This window comes from Chaetomium globosum, genomic scaffold, assembly GCF_000143365.1.
Source record: "Chaetomium globosum CBS 148.51 scaffold_5 genomic scaffold, whole genome shotgun sequence".
NCBI classification, from domain to species: Eukaryota; Fungi; Ascomycota; class Sordariomycetes; order Sordariales; family Chaetomiaceae; genus Chaetomium; species Chaetomium globosum.
The window spans coordinates 4,584,271-4,599,469 of NT_165980.1; the positions used below are offsets into that span (position 1 = coordinate 4,584,271).

The 15,199-nt window shown below is 53.5% G+C and overlaps 5 protein-coding genes and 1 non-coding gene across 6 annotated transcripts; 3 read left to right on the forward strand and 3 right to left on the reverse strand.

Moving 5' to 3' along the window:
- Nucleotides 1–573: 573 nt before the first annotated feature.
- On the reverse strand, nt 574–1,352 carry CHGG_08323 (uncharacterized protein; the record flags this gene model as incomplete). Its single annotated transcript, XM_001225978.1, has 2 exons — nt 574–832; nt 1,018–1,352. The coding sequence occupies 2 exons, from the start codon at nt 1,350–1,352 to the stop codon at nt 574–576; spliced, it is 594 nt and encodes a 197-aa protein (XP_001225979.1).
- Nucleotides 1,353–2,244: 892 nt separating this feature from the next.
- CHGG_08324 (uncharacterized protein) lies at nt 2,245–4,338 on the reverse strand (the record flags this gene model as incomplete). Its single annotated transcript, XM_001225979.1, has 4 exons — nt 2,245–2,716; nt 2,879–3,020; nt 3,077–3,679; nt 3,747–4,338. 4 exons carry the CDS (start codon nt 4,336–4,338, stop codon nt 2,245–2,247), a joined length of 1,809 nt encoding a protein of 602 aa, XP_001225980.1.
- Nucleotides 4,339–4,636: 298 nt separating this feature from the next.
- CHGG_11283 lies at nt 4,637–4,707 on the reverse strand. Its single transcript has one exon. It is a non-coding gene; the product is annotated as a tRNA-Gly (tRNA).
- Nucleotides 4,708–4,802: 95 nt separating this feature from the next.
- On the forward strand, nt 4,803–6,160 carry CHGG_08325 (uncharacterized protein; the record flags this gene model as incomplete). The annotated part of the gene is made up of 4 exons (XM_001225980.1): nt 4,803–4,838; nt 5,235–5,309; nt 5,561–5,582; nt 5,880–6,160. 4 exons carry the CDS (start codon nt 4,803–4,805, stop codon nt 6,158–6,160), a joined length of 414 nt encoding a protein of 137 aa, XP_001225981.1.
- A 695-nt stretch (nt 6,161–6,855) lies between these two features.
- CHGG_08326 (uncharacterized protein) lies at nt 6,856–12,358 on the forward strand (the record flags this gene model as incomplete). The annotated part of the gene is made up of 5 exons (XM_001225981.1): nt 6,856–7,368; nt 7,451–8,594; nt 8,651–8,908; nt 9,238–10,216; nt 10,309–12,358. 5 exons carry the CDS (start codon nt 6,856–6,858, stop codon nt 12,356–12,358), a joined length of 4,944 nt encoding a protein of 1,647 aa, XP_001225982.1.
- A 697-nt stretch (nt 12,359–13,055) lies between these two features.
- Nucleotides 13,056–14,479, forward strand: CHGG_08327 (uncharacterized protein; the record flags this gene model as incomplete). Its single annotated transcript, XM_001225982.1, has 3 exons — nt 13,056–13,152; nt 13,224–13,569; nt 13,705–14,479. 3 exons carry the CDS (start codon nt 13,056–13,058, stop codon nt 14,477–14,479), a joined length of 1,218 nt encoding a protein of 405 aa, XP_001225983.1.
- Nucleotides 14,480–15,199: the final 720 nt, after the last annotated feature.

Sequence of the window (15,199 nt, forward strand, 5' to 3'; positions counted from 1 at the left end):
GAAGCAGCAAACACGGCTTTTCGACGTTCCGGTTGTTTTGGCTAATCATTCCTTTGTTGGATAAGGAAGAGGGTCATAGCGGCCAATGGCCGCTTGGCAAAATGTGGAAAGAGATGATCGAGATAGACATCATTAATTAATTGCCGGACCTTCGGCAATAAGTCGGCCGAAATCCCACAAGGGACAGCCGGTCGTCCCGGGTCGTGGGAAGGCTGGGCGGCTCTCCAACGACTTAATATCAGAGAATACCGGATCTAGCAAGCAATGTAATGCAGACGCAGGGGGGTCCATTTTTGGCTTGCTTGTTCATCTTCGCCTGCTTATATGTACCCCCGTGAATGGCTGTAGTACAACTCGGTTCCTATCTAGAGTTGGCACAGACTAACATTCGCCCTAAGTGACCCCGAGCAGTTAGGTGGAAAGACTACATATACAAAGCTTAGCCCAGTTTCCCTACTTGATCCCCGTCAGGATTCCATTGAAGCGGACCAATCGCTGTTTCACATCAATGTTTCATGTTAAAAGCTCATCTCATCTTGCTGGGCAATTCCTCTTGCTCGTGCTTGCTATTGATCAAGCAATCGCAGCATAAGCTTTCTCAATCAACTCAGCAAAATTGGCGATCTGAGCGCTTTTCAGATCATGTGTCCATTTGCCCCGGGAGTTGTGAATGCTGAACCGGGTGGCATTGTTGGCCGGCTCCGCAGGGGGGGTTGCTGACTGCGCATACGCTAGTGACACTGTGCCGGCCGGGTTAAGATTCGTACTGCCCCATGAACTGACGCCCTTGGCGAGGACGGTGAGAGTCCAGTGAGTGGTGTTGGCCGTTGAACTACCTGGGAGAATAGTGTAGGAAGCCCCGGTAAAGGGGGTGGGATATGACCGGGAACTACAAACCGGTAGACCATAAGTAAGCTATCTTAACGCACTTTGTTTATTTCGCTTCGAAGTGGTGTCACTGGTGTGGGTAAATAGGGTTCATTGATTGCGCCCTATCCATAACCTTGGTTCACTCACCTTGCACTTCGGCTCGAGACAACAGTCTTGTCTCCATTGGCCCAACCCACTGTTAGGGGGTTGTTGACCATCACGCCGCCCCACGCAATGGCTGCCCAGCCTATCGTCCGAGGGGCCTCGATCTGGAGCAGGACATCAAAGTTGCCCGCCGTGGCCGTGTCAGGAATGGCAATTCGGTATGCAATCTTTTCGGGGCTCAGCCATTCAGAATAGCATATCGTAGTAGCAGCATCGCAATATTTGGCCGCCGAGATGGCCGTGCTCTGTGGGACGGGATTCCCAAGGCCGATATTTCCAAGGGCAAGTGCCGTGGCGGCGAGGTGAAGAGGGCCCATCGTCAAGTGCTTTGTGTATCTCCGTAGGTGGGATGAGAAAGGGGGATGGTGAACGAAGACCGCATGAGATGGTGCTCTTTGGGAGACTGCGTTCCGAGGTATATAAACCATTGCATTTTCATATCCTTCCTCCGCAACCTTTATCCGGGCTCGCCGGTCGGTCCCGGCTGCTCGTTTACTTCGACGTCAAAGTTCGGGGCGGCTGATCTCGAGCTAATTTTCCCGGCTATGGGAATTGGTAATTGCACGCTTCTTAGTGGTAGTTGGTTATATTTAATAACTGCGGCTCTTGACCTCAGCGTCTATTTTTTTCATTAGCATGAATGCCAGAGAAGGCTTCACCTATCAAGTATTGCCGAAAGCTCCCCCTTGGATCTCCAGTGTTACGATATACTGGGTGTTGGGTGAGAACGTGAGATGACGAGATCTATCTTAGATGGGTCTTAGAGGAGGGGAAAGTGAGAATGAGATGGGCTAGAAGTTGTTGGGATGGCTTGTCAGAGTAGCGGGACAGGGTTTTGATTAAGAACCGACGATTGAGGCCTGCGGGTCGTTGGCGCTTGGCCATACTATATGCAATTATTGATTTCGTTTCGGTCCAGTCGATGGCGAGGGAGCATTTGGGGACGAGATCATAATGGAAGAATACACTTAAGTTCCCTGTGGTTAAACGCCGCTGCTCTTGATAACACGATTCTAGTTAATACGAGAGGAGGCACTGCAGGATGTTATGGTATATTTCCTGTTAGTTATCCTAATTAAAACTGTACTTCTTGGGGTATTATGTCGTCTTTCTTTGGAAACACAGGCTATATCTTTCCATACAAGTGACATGGACTCATCGACCCTTGCCATTTCCCGTCCTTGGCACATTTACCTTGTTGTTATATCATCATTCCACCCGGGTTCCTCGTTCAAACGGTGGAAAGGCCCCCGGGATTTCGAAGTGGGCATTATTCGGCTCCTCGCCCTCCCTAACGCTATTGAAGTCATGAATTGATGTTGGACCCTTGTTACCTGGGCGTATTTCATCCCCGTTACACTCCTTCTTGGCCTGGGCCGGGATACTTGGACCAGCTGCTAGCGAAGTTTTGCTATCCTCGCTTCCTCTCTTTGCATCTTCCCTTTCCGCCTCCTTCTCCTTCTTCTTTTCCATCTTTTTCATCACCTCGCCGGTCAGGTCTTGTTTGAGCAATCGTTCAAGGACGTCTTGCTTGCGGGTCCGCCGATCGCCGATAGAAATGAGTACACCGGCGAGAATATTCGTCGTGATGGAGCAGCACAAAATAGTGGTAGTGACGGCGGCCGGTAGCAGATGTGCCGAGACTGCCCATGTACATATGCCAAGTGAGATTTGCAAGCAGCTGTGTAGATCGAGAAGAAGCACAACGGCGATTAGCAGCCGCAAAGGAAATGCATGATGCGTCTCGGTTTCGTGTGGCTTGTAAAAAGTGTGAGATTTCGCGAGTTTGGTTTGGTGGTGTATCAACCGAGCTTGCGCCTTTTCCGACAAAACAGGGACGAACTGGTCCTGTTTCTCTTCTTTCGACCGAGACTGAGCCTCGGGGTCTTGGTTGGACTGGTCTTGCTTGTTACCCGTCGGCAAGTCGTTGTGATCTTGTAGATCAGGAAGAAGAAGCTTGCTGCGCAGCTTCCAAGTCTTGCGGTCTGATGGCAGTTAACGTCGTAAGATCAGGGGAGCACAGGAAGTACAGGGAGCTTACGATAATGAGCCACAAACATCATATGGTACGTATCAACGGCACGGAACGGGGCGAGACCGTCGCCCACAATGCCGAACAGGGCGACCAGGGTATAGTCGATGACGTCGATCGCATAAAGTTGCCGATCACCAACATAAATCCACCCAATCAAGAACAAAACCCAGGCAAGGCCGAAGAGGGTGATGAGTGTGGCATAAAGGGTGACGAGAAAGCCCAGCGGTCTCCTAGCGTATTTGCCAAATCCCTTGAGTCGCTGTTTGATCTTGGATCGCCGGGAGTGCAGCATGTGCCGGACATAATCATTCAAGGCTTTGATGTCCTCTTCTGGCCAACCCTCGAGCGAGGCATCGTTGGGGAGGATGGCGTACTGGGTGTCACTGAGGACCGAGGATAAGCTAGGCGACCGAGCGCCTTCGGGCGGACGTCTCTCGCCGGCACTTTCCGCGGCGGCCACGTCCTCTTTTGAAGGGGGGGAAGCACCGGGGATTCGGGGGACCTGGGACAGATCGTAAGTCGGCCTGCGGTTCACCCACTTTCCAAGAGAGGGTATGAACAGCGAATTCTGGATGTTGGTAATGGATGACAATGTCGCTACTTCGGGGTCTGCCGTTGATATTGATTAGCCACAGTTTCATCCCGAAATACCAAGATGTAGGGACGAAGAACCCACCAACGACATCTAAAATATCGACAATCCTTGAATCATAGCAGTCCTTATCTGGGGCGTGGCTGTGGGGTGGTTCCTGAACGGTTAGGCGGCGTCGACCAGGAAAATGGCGGCGCCTGTGGGTTGGGGCTCCGTCAACAATAGCTGCTGCCTCCCGCGACGGCACCGGCGTTGGGACATGATCTCGATTTTGGTGCGACTGAGCTTCAACAACGGGTGGCAAAGCAGTCCACGCAGTTGCTGTAGGGATCGCGGGCCGCTGTGGTTCCGAACTGGAACGTCGGCGACCGCCGAGAGGCTCTTGCTCGACATTATTGAGAGGCAACAGTCCCGAGGACAGAGTTGGGCCCCTTAATCTGCGAAGACGGATGGCGGATTGGTGACGATCTGGCGGAAGGGCGCGCGCGTTTTGAGAGACGGTGTGCGGTGGTGGTTGTTCAGTCGTTGGTGTCGCCGGAATCTCGTCCGCCGCCAGGGCTGGTCTCGGTGGGGAGGTGTTGTTGGCATGGTACGCATCGCCAGCGCCGAAATAAGTGTTGTCGTCGTCGACTGTTTGTGCTGGAGCTTCTGCCCTCTGGGGAAGCCTTTCCGCCATTTCCACGGCACGGACATGACTTAATAACAAAGGTTGAAGGCAGTTCGTATATCTCGATGTTTACAAGAGGAACAACCATTCCATTAAAATTCCAACAAGATTGGCAGCCTGAAGCAAGCTGCCAAGGCAAAGTGCCCGTTTCGCTCTTGGGTGGCTAGTGACGTCACTTGTCACAGGAACAACGCCGGGCTTGCTGTCTCCTGGAAAATGTGGAAATTTGGGACACGCTCGTTGGGCAGGCTTGGCAAGCTCGGCAGGCACTCAAAAGGCAAAATGTTTTACAAGGAGCAAAAGGTTCTGCGTCAGCCGCGAATCGAACGCGGGGCCCATCGATGGCAACGATGGATTTTACCACTAAACCACTGACGCGAGGATATTACGATGAAAGGTAGGGCGCTTTTAATACCTATCATTAGGGATCATGCCAAGGACTGTACTTGCCGTGGTTTCAAGAATGGGCTGCCATGCCAGAATCTGGCCAGGGGACTGAAACCGATGACGTAGAGGACGCGGCGCTCTGGCGAGACCCTGGGATTTCCGAGCTCAGATCGTAGCACAGCTCTCCACCGTTGCTCTGTTTTGGAGCTCTTTTCCAGCGGAATAAGCTGCTTCAATTAATATTTTCCTTCTCACCTTGTTGCCGTGTTGCCGTGTTGCCCTGCAATCTGCATCTTTCCGTGGTCGTCGGTGAAGCTGCCTAGGGCTGCGCCATCTCATTGGCTCTTATAAACCGGGGCCAGCCCCACAGCCGACAGACCCCAACAGGCCGTCCGTGCACCACCACTGCCAAGCCCAACTTCGAGACGCTCATCGTCAGAGGCAAGTTCCTCCAGGCAAAGCAACATGGCTGCTTCCACAATCGTTAGGATAATGACAGTAAACTTCACAGTATACAGGGAGAAATGGCGCGGCTTTTTTTGATGGGGCGTTTTGATGGGGCGTTTGATGGGGCGTTTTATGGGGCGGAAGTGGTCCGTGCTTGGAGCATAGCATGGTTTTTGTCGGAAAAGGAACCTTTCGGAAGTACTCGTTCCTCGCACGTTCCTCCAGGCAAAGGAACCTTTCGGAAGTACTCGTTCCTCGCACGTTCCTCCAGGCAAAGGAACCTTTCGGAAGTACTCGTTCCTCGTACGTTCCTCCAGGCACATCAGCATTCTCATTACTATGAGGAGAATGGTGAGGGAAGTGCTGTGATAGTTGTATGTAAAACTAATTGTTATAGGGAAGGGCTCCCAAGCACCCACGTAATACTATCAAGCACCCAGCTATACCTAATCGGGATAATCGTTTTTTCCATACGTCCGAGTGAATCACCAATACCAAAATTTTGGGCCGCTGTCACCTGGCCAGCTTACCATACCGTTGCGTGACCAGAGCAAAGTCGCTTCGAGATCAACAGCGCCGAAGCAGCAGCAAAATTGCCGACGACCCAGTCACATCGACAACCCGATCTCTTCATGTAATGCCCTCACGCCGGTACGCTGCCATTTCTTTTATGCTTAGGGGCTCAAATTGACCCTCTCGATGCACTTCTAGAATAGGTACCTTTGCCATGACAGAGCATTCCACGGAACCGATCCCTCGACCGTGCGGCCCGCCGCCACCCGTCAAGATCTACGAGAGCCTAGACGACCTGTTTCAAGATATCTGCACTCACGGACAGGAACACGGCTATAGCATCGTCAGGAATGGGAAAAACGGACTCAAATACAAGTTCAGATGTGCCAAGGCTCGCAAGTACAAGGATCAACGCTCCTCCGAAATTCACGAGAGCAAGCGGAGGAAGTCCAGCACCCAGATGACCGGCTGCAAGTTCCACTGACAGCCAAGCCGCTACCTGACGGCAAGTGGCTGTTAGAGGTGCCTGAAGGGGAGTTCTCAAGTCACAACAACGTCAATTGACATGATTATTTAGCTGTGCCATTGGGGGAATCTCGGAACTTTTGGCGCTGTTAGCCCTGTTTTACGTGAATTACATACGTTACGCGAGCTGACGGTCCGTCACTGGTAAAAGAAAAACGATTATCCCGATTAGGTATAGCTGGGTGCTTGATAGCATTTCGTGGGTGCTTGGGAGCCCTTCCCTTGTTATATATGGGGCGACTTTTCGGTGGGTGTGAATGGTGGGAAATTAGGGGTGTGCTTTTATCGCCTTTCTCATTGTGATTCATCTTGACCCGAACTTATTCACATTCGACATTATCAATTGCTGCAAGCCTTTCGCAGCTTTAAAATAAAGCCATGTTAATTAATGTAAATATTTCGGGTCTGATAGACCGTAGTTTTACTCCAGTTGTCTGTTTCTCTGATTCTGCGAGATCCCCAACCTCAACTCACCTTTGACGGCCCGTGTCGACATTTGTTGGAAGACCAACAGCCACTGATCCAAGGTGTCACACACACAGGAAGATGGGAATTCACACGGCTGAGCCTAGGAGGCTATGAGACTCTGCCAAAATCAATTGTCCTTTTTTTTTTCCTCTTCCCTCTGTAAGTGATATCTCTCTTTGAGCAGCGATGGTGGCACCGCATGCAACCGCACCTGGCGTAAGCCGACCGATCTCTTGCCACCACGTTCTGGGCCTTGACTCATTGACCCTTCCTGTGTTCAGACCTCCTGGTCTACCTTCCAACAACATTGTTGAGTCTCTCGGCCGCGACCCCGTGCAACTTGCATCTTCATCCATCCTCAGAAACCAAGAATCATCCGTCCGTCAAAGCTGGATGACGATGAGTATACATCCAGACCTCTCGGTCGGCGCCACAGCGACCGAAACCGAGCCTCCGACCCTCAAGAAAACACAATCGCATGATACGCCCGGCCATCTCGAGTCTCGCGCACCGTCGGTTGAGAAACAAGACGAAAAGTCCATCAGCAACGACATCCTAGTCCTACCCGATACGTCTCTGGCTCTCGGCGGCGAGAAACATGCTGTCGATGTCGCCGAGACCGAGTATCCCGGTGGCTTCAAGCTTCTTTCCATCATTCTTGCGCTTGTTATGGGCATTTTCCTCGCTTCTCTGGATATGGTAAGCAACCGCATTCACACAAAGACTGGCCTGTCCCGTGTGACGTTTACGTTAGCTTTGCTGATTCTGGGCATCGCATCAGACTATCGTCGCCACCGCTATCCCGAAAATCACCGATGAGTTCCACGGCCTGGAGAAGGTGTCGTGGTATAGCGCCGCCTTTTTCATGACCAACGGGGGCTTCCAGTCTTCGTGGGGTAAAGCTTACCGCTACTTTCCCTTGAAGTTTACCTTCCTGATGGCCATTGCCGTGTTCGAACTCGGGAGCCTGATCTGCGCTGTCGCCCCAAACTCTACCGCCTTGATTGTTGGCCGCGCCATCAACGGCCTGGGCGCTGCAGGCATTGGCACCGGCGCTTACACCATCATCGCCTTTGTCGCCAAGCCCAGCAAGCGCGCTACTTACACTGGTTTCGTCGGCATGTCGTTCGGCGTCGCCTGCGTTGTGGGCCCCCTCATTGGCGGCGTCTTCGCTGACAAGGTGACCTGGCGCTGGTGCTTTTGGATCAATCTTCCGATCGGGGGCCTGTCCGCCCTCATAATCTTCTTCTTTTTCCAACCGCCCAGCGCCGCAAAACCGGTTCACGCCCCGTGGAGGGAGAGGCTTTTGCAGATGGACCCAGTCGGCGTGGCCCTGGTTATGGGTGCCATTGTCGCCTTTATGCTGGCCCTGCAGTATGGTGGCCAAACTGCGCCGTGGAATAGCAGCGTCGTCATTGGTCTACTCGTTGGTTTCCTGCTGATAACAGTGGCGTTTATCGTTTGGGAACTCTTCCAGGGCGAGCGGGCTCTCGTCGTTCCTCGGCTATTCAAACAACGGGCCATCTGCATTAGCTGCTTCTTTGCCTCCATCTTCGTCGGGTCCTACTATCTCGTCATCTACTACATCCCAATCTACTTCCAGAGCGTTGGAAACGCTAGCCCGACCATGTCCGGCGTCTACAACCTCCCCCTCATCATCGCCACCACGATTTCTATGATCATGTCCGGTATGCTCATCAGCGCCTCCGGCCTTGCGGTTCCCATTCAAGTCGGTGGTGCCACCATCGGTGTCATTGCAGCAGGGCTCCTGTATACACTTGACGTTGACACCGGCATTGAAAAGTGGATCGGATACCAGCTACTTGGGGGTGTCGGCTGGGGCCTAGCATTTCAAGTTCCCATCATCGTCGGGCAAGCCAACGCAGATCCTGAGGATATCTCCTCTGTAACTGCTATGATCCTTTGTAAGTCAATACCTTCCGCGGCTATTTCTCGCCGATTTTAATCGCACCTGATACAGTTTTCCAATGTATCGGCGGTACCGCGTTTGTCACGGCAGCCCAGGCTGCTTTTGTCAATCAGATGATCTACACGCTGCCTAACTCTGCTCCCGACGTCGACCCGGCCAGTGTGGTTACAACAGGAGCGACTTTGATCTGGGCGGCTTTTCCTGCGGATCAGGTTCACGGTATCATCGTTGCATACATGGCTGGTATCAAGGTTGCACTCGGCATCTCAATTGGAGGTGCTGGACTGGGTCTAGCAATCTGCCTCTGCAGTGAGTGGAAGAGACTTAACTCGAATGTGGTCAAAAATGTTGTGGCGGCGTGATAGCGTGACGGGCGGATACAAGTGATGCACCCTTTGTAATATAATATAATGGTTTTTTTTTTGCTGGGGTGTATTATCAAACACGTAACCAGGACTAGGACGAGTAGTAGCCTTTTAACTTGTAGCTTGACCGTCTAGACTCCGTGATTACGGAAGGTTGGATGTCCGGGGAGATTTCTGTTGTTGGGATTACCAGGCTTCGGACATTGTACCCGAGGCCGCATCTTTTATTACGTTATTATTAATTACAATTTCCATACGAGGTGTGGTTCCCAGAGGCGGACCTCGGAAGGGAGAGCCGCGGATTCGAGCTTTGGTCCGTATACAACCCCCCCGCCGGCGAGAACGTACCGAGAGCCCTCCAAGGGCAGCCAAGGCCAAGCCACCCGGTGGTTTTGGCAGGAGACTTCAACCTAAAGAACCCACTGTGGGACGGGTTCGGACGCTACGACAGGAAATCTGAAGACCTACTGCAGCTGGGTTCCCTGTGGGACCTCACCATCAGGACTCCAAGGGGAGCGACAACGCGAGCTCCCCAGGGGCGACAGCGAGGCCGCCCGTCAACCATCGACCACTTCTGGACTTCGGAAAACCTCCAAACAGTATACTACGGGGAAGAGTGTCGTGGAAAGTCAGACCACTACCCACAAGTGCTCGAGGTCGGGGAAGGGCATGGGCCGAGGCCAACCCAACCGGATGGCTGGGCCTGGAAGAAGATGGACAGGGAGAGGGTGAAGGCTGAATCAGAGTTGCTATGCAAGGTCATGGGGCTCGCGGACCCGGGACCGGACGGACTACCGGCCAAAACCCGGACAGTCGAGGGTCTTGACAAAGCTTTCGATAGTCTGGTCGAGTGGCTCACCTGGGTCGCGAAGGAAAGCACTCCACGGAAGAAGGCGAGCTGCGGCTACAGCTCCCCCTGGTGGACTGTGGAAGTGCAGCAGGCCGCCCGGGAGGCCAGAAGGGCCGAGAGGCTGGCGAAGGAGACCCGGGCAGAGTACTGCTGGGAGGAGCTTAGCGAAAGACTCAAGGACCTTGCTAGAACAACGCGCGAAGCGCGGACTAGGGCTTGGAGGAACAGCCTACAGGAAGCAAGCGAGGCAAAGAAGCCCGATCAGATGTGGAGCTTGGAAAGATGGGCTAGGTTGCGGAGCTTTTTGCCGCCAGAACCACCGAGGCTGCCGGAATTTAAGGACTCTTCCGGACAGGTAACGGCCGAAACGCACGACCAGAAGGCCAGCGCGCTGGCTGAGAGGTTCTTCCCGGACCCACCGGCCAACCTGACGGACGTGGAAGACCAAGCCTTTTTGGGCAGCTGGAACCCGGGCTTCGACGTCGTACAGGCAGTGACGCCGATCGAGATCACGGAGGCGATGGGAAGAGCAAGCCCCTGGAAGGCGCCAGGCTAGGATTTGCTCCCCGATGGGCCTTTCTGAAAGGCGTGCGGAGCACCGTTAGCCTGAAGTGCCCGGCCCTTTCTGGCGACAAAGTGCCTGGAGCTAGGATGGTTCCCCGAGCCCGTTTCAAGAGAGCGAAGACTGTAGTACTACCGAAACCAGGAAAGGCTCCGCCGGCGTATCAGACCCCGGGGGGATACAGGCCCATTGCTCTGTTGCCAACCCTGGGGAAGGTAATAGAGTCAGTGGTCGCCAGGAAGGTCACTCAAGCTGCAGAAGTCAACGGCCTCCTACCAGATGAACAAATGGGGAACAGGGCACACCGCTCTACAGAGCTGGCTGTCCGGCTAGTAGTAGCTCAGGTCCAGGAGGCGTGGAGACAGAAGGGTGCGGCATCCCTATTGCAACTGGACATCTCAGGAGCCTTTGACACGGTCAACCATACCCGACTGCTAGCAACTTTGCGAGAAATGGGCTTCCCGAGGTGGCTGGTCCTCTGGACGAGAGATTGGTTGACCGGTCGAGAGGCCACCCTTCTTTTCGACGGCAAGACGGCGGCGCCGACGGCAATTCGGGCAGGGGTCCCCCAAGGCTCACCCCTTTCCCCTGTTCTCTTCATCCTCTACATTTCCTCATTATACAGGCAGCTAAAAGACGAGCACCCTCACTTGGCTATAACAGGGTTTGCGGATGACACCAACCTTCTAGTATTTGGTCGAAACCCCGAAGCCCATGTCCGGCAACTAGAGGCGGCGTGGGAAACGTGTATACGATGGGCGGACAGTCGGGGGATGAAGTTCGCCCCGGAAAAGAGCGAACTGATCCATTTCAACAAAGGGCGACGGCAGTGGACCGAACAAGTAAACCTTGCCAACCCAGGGGGAGGCACCAGCCCCGTTAAACCAGAAGGGTCTGCCAGGTTCCTGGGAGTCTGGTTGGACTGGAAACTCAACTGGAAGGCCCACCTGGTGGCGGTGGAGAAGAAGCTGAGGACCCAGAGCTATGCCCTGTCGAGGATCGTGGCAAAGACATGGGGGATGGGGCTAGCCAAAGCGCGAGAAGTGTACACAAAGTGCATCCGGTCGGCGCTGGCCTATGGCGCATCATCGTTTCACATCCCCACGGATGTGGGAGGCGAGCCGGCAAAGAAAGGCATCACTAAGGCCCTCGGGAAGGCCCAGAACAAGAGCTTGCGGATTGTGGCGGGTGCCTTTAAGTCTACCCCCATCCGTAATCTCGAGACAGAGACATGGGTACCACCATTGGACTTGTACCTAAACAAACGGCTTGCAGATTTCGAAAACCGACTCCAACGACCCGATCTGGACGACGGTCGAGGCGGCAAGAAGACGGCGGCGAGCGTTGTCCTCACCGCCTGCCGCAAGATTCAGCAGAGACTCAGCTCGAGGAGGGGCAACAGGGGCCGACCGCGAACCTTGGGACCTCAAGGGCCTACGGCGGTGGAGAGAGCCGCGGGCACGGTCATGCGCTGGACGGGGGGAGCCGTTGATACGAACAGGGTAGTAGAAGAGGCTTGGAAAGCCAGGTGGTTAAAGGAACGGGACGGCAGGGCAATCACCAGGCCGGCGGACGACTTTGACCATCAGCAGGAGACGCTATTCCGGAACGAAACCCTAAGGAGGCACGACGGTCTCAGCAAGGCAAAGAGCTCACTGCTGATTCAAATCCGGACGGGAGCAATAGGCTTACGGGACTTTTTGTTTACACGGGGAGTCCCGGAGGTTCTGACTCCTGCCTGCGAGTGTGGCGAGGGACGAGAGACTGCCGAACACCTGGTAGTGTGGTGTTTGGCCCCACCGTTGACTAGAAGATGGGAGAGAACTGGAATTCGGACACGACGGGACTTTTACTCTGTTCTACACGGCATCAATCCCACGACTGCACGGCTCGCGAGGAGAGTTCTCGACTGGCTGATGGACTCGGGGAAGCTGCCGATGTACAACTTAGCCAGGAGGCTCGAGCTGGAAGCGGCGGCCTGAAGCGCCCCCGTTCGGAGGCCAGGAGGCCTCCTCTCTTTGTATATGTGGGCTCACTAAAACGCATCGCTCCTTGATTGTTGTTGGTATGGGTTTTTCACCCGGCCCGGGAGGGCACGGTTTTCCTGTACACTAAATAGCAGAGGGTCCGGCACGCTCTAGGGCATAGCGGAGTATGAATAATAATAATAATTTTCAAACGTCTTAACTACTTATAGATACTTATAAACCCTTGAGTTTTAGTTCAGCATCTTCTTATTGCCTCTGTTGTTTCATATACTCCTATTGTTTTATCTATAGCTGCTTGTTCCTGAGGTCTTGAGCCTTAGCAAAGGCTACCTGGGTAGGTACTTTTATCTCTTTTATGTGAGGTGTCAAGTAAAAGTTTTTTTAAACTCCACACCCAATAATGACGCCAGATCACGACATCCACATCGCTGACGGAATTCGAATAATGCGACCTTTTCTCAGCTCGTTTCGGCCTTGGGCTCCATTTTCAAAGCCCTCAGCACCCGCAGTTTGGACAGGGATCTCGCCGCCTGCCTCTCTTGTCAGGTCAGCTGTGGGTCAGTGAACCTCGAGCACACCCATCCCTGCCGCAGACAAGGCCCATGGAACTTCTTTTTAATCCTGAACCTCTGGCCCACGTCCCAATCCTCCCTCCCCGTCTCCCAACCAGGTCGTTAAATCTTGCGTTGCCATGTTGAAGGCCCTCACACCACAGGCCACCGCCGCCAAAAAGGGGGATAACAATGATAGCGAGCTTGCTTCCTCTGACGACCATGACGCTCAAGTTGGTTAGTCGGGCCTGACCTCTCTCACATATAATTAATTTTACCTCGATCAAATTGGTTAACTGGGTTCCTAGGTCAACTCCGACAAGCACAAGATGCCAAACGACAGATCGGGGTCGTGTCTGCCACTTTCCTCGTCGTCAACCGCGTCATCGGCACCGGTATCTTCGCAACACCGGGCTCTATTCTAGCGTTATCTGGCAGTGTTGGCCTTTCACTGTTCATGTGGCTAGCTGGCGCAATCATCGCCCTCGCCGGGACCGCCGTGTATCTGGAGTTTGGAACCGCCATTCCACAAAACGGGGGCGAGAAGAACTACTTGGAATACGTCTATAGGAGACCAAAGTTCCTGGTCACTGGCCTGTACACCGGTTATGTGGTCTTGCTCGGCTGGGCTAGTGGTAACTCAGTCATCTTTGGGTAAGTGATTTCACCGGGCTCTTTCCGCGGCGCCCCTTGACATCGCTTCTTACCACCCTCGAACCTTGATTTTCTCCCCTCTCCCAACATTCCCCATGGCGTGGGCTAACGGAAGGGGCGCGTTGCCCTTGCCAGCGAATATATTCTTCACGCAGCTCAAATTGAAGTGGACCGGTGGAACCAGCGGGGGATTGGCATTGCCTGTATCACGGCCGCGTTTCTCATCCACGGTACGGCGCTCAAATGGGGTATTCGCCTCCAGAACTTTCTTGGAGCTATCAAGGTCATTATCATCCTCATCATCGTCATCACTGGCTGGGTTGCCCTTGCGGGGCACCTCAAGCTCCCCGAGGAGCGCCGACCACATAACTTCACCAACGCGTTCGAGGGAACGACAGGAAGTGCCTATGGCGTTGTCACGGCCCTGTATAACGTAATCTGGAGTTTTGTCGGCTTCAGCAATGCTAACTACAGCCTATCGGAGAGACACACGCCCCCGTGCGTACCCTTAAGATTGCCGGCGCCAATGGCCATCGAGACAATTTCGATCCTCTACATGCTTGTCAACGTCGCATACTTCGCTGCGGTCCCCAAAGAGGAAATTCTCGAAGCCCGGCGGCTCGTTGCTGCGTCCTTGTTTAGAAACGTCTTTGGTGGCACTGCCGAGCGTGCGCTCTCGGTGTTTGTCGCGCTCTCGGCGTTCGGCAATGTGCTCAGCGTCATATTCTCGCAGGGCCGGCTTGTGCAAGAGCTGGGGCGTGAGGGCATTCTCCCCTTCTCTCGGATCTGGGCTAGCAACCGCCCATTCAATGCCCCCACTCGCCCGGCCTCTTCGAACATTGGCTTGTTTCCGTCATTATCATGCTTGCTCCCCCACCCTGGGGATGCGTACGACTTTATTTTGAAGTGAGTCAGGGCTCTCCGTGTATCCCATTCTTTGCCATTGTCCCAACTCACTAACCGAAATACTTTACAGCCTAATCTCATATCCCCTTGCTATTGTAAACGCCTTCGTGTCGGCAGGGTTGATCTACCTTTACTTGAACCGCAAGTCTTGGAATTGGGACCCCCCAATCAGCGCTACGCTTCCCGTCGTCATCTTTTTCTTCCTCAGCAACGTTTACCTTATAGTTGCACCATTCGTCCCACCAGAAAACGGCCAGAACATATACCAGTCCCTGCCGTACTGGATCCATTGTGTTGTCGGGTTTGGGGTTATTTTTGCCGGTGGTGTGTATTGGCTGGTTTGGGCCATCATCTTGCCGAAAGTAGGGAGATATGAACTGGTCCGGGAGACCATTTTTGACGACATTGATGGATGGGAGAGGACGGTGTTCACTAGACATCCGCTCAAGAATCAGGTTGAAGGGGCTCTGTAGTAATGTTTTGTTAGCATCTTGGATTGTAGGATCGCGGTGCGTATATTATCTGTTCATGGCTGTATAAATCTCAGTTAGCAAGTTTCTCGTATCTCGTTCTCATGTAGGACGGGAGACCCAGCGATGACCACCCCATCTTTCATTTCGGTCATACGTTATTAGATTTCAATAGCAACAGAATCCAAGCCCATGCGAGCCCCATTGGCAGCTAAGAACTTGTCCTTGTATAGGTGACTCGTATGGAAATTATT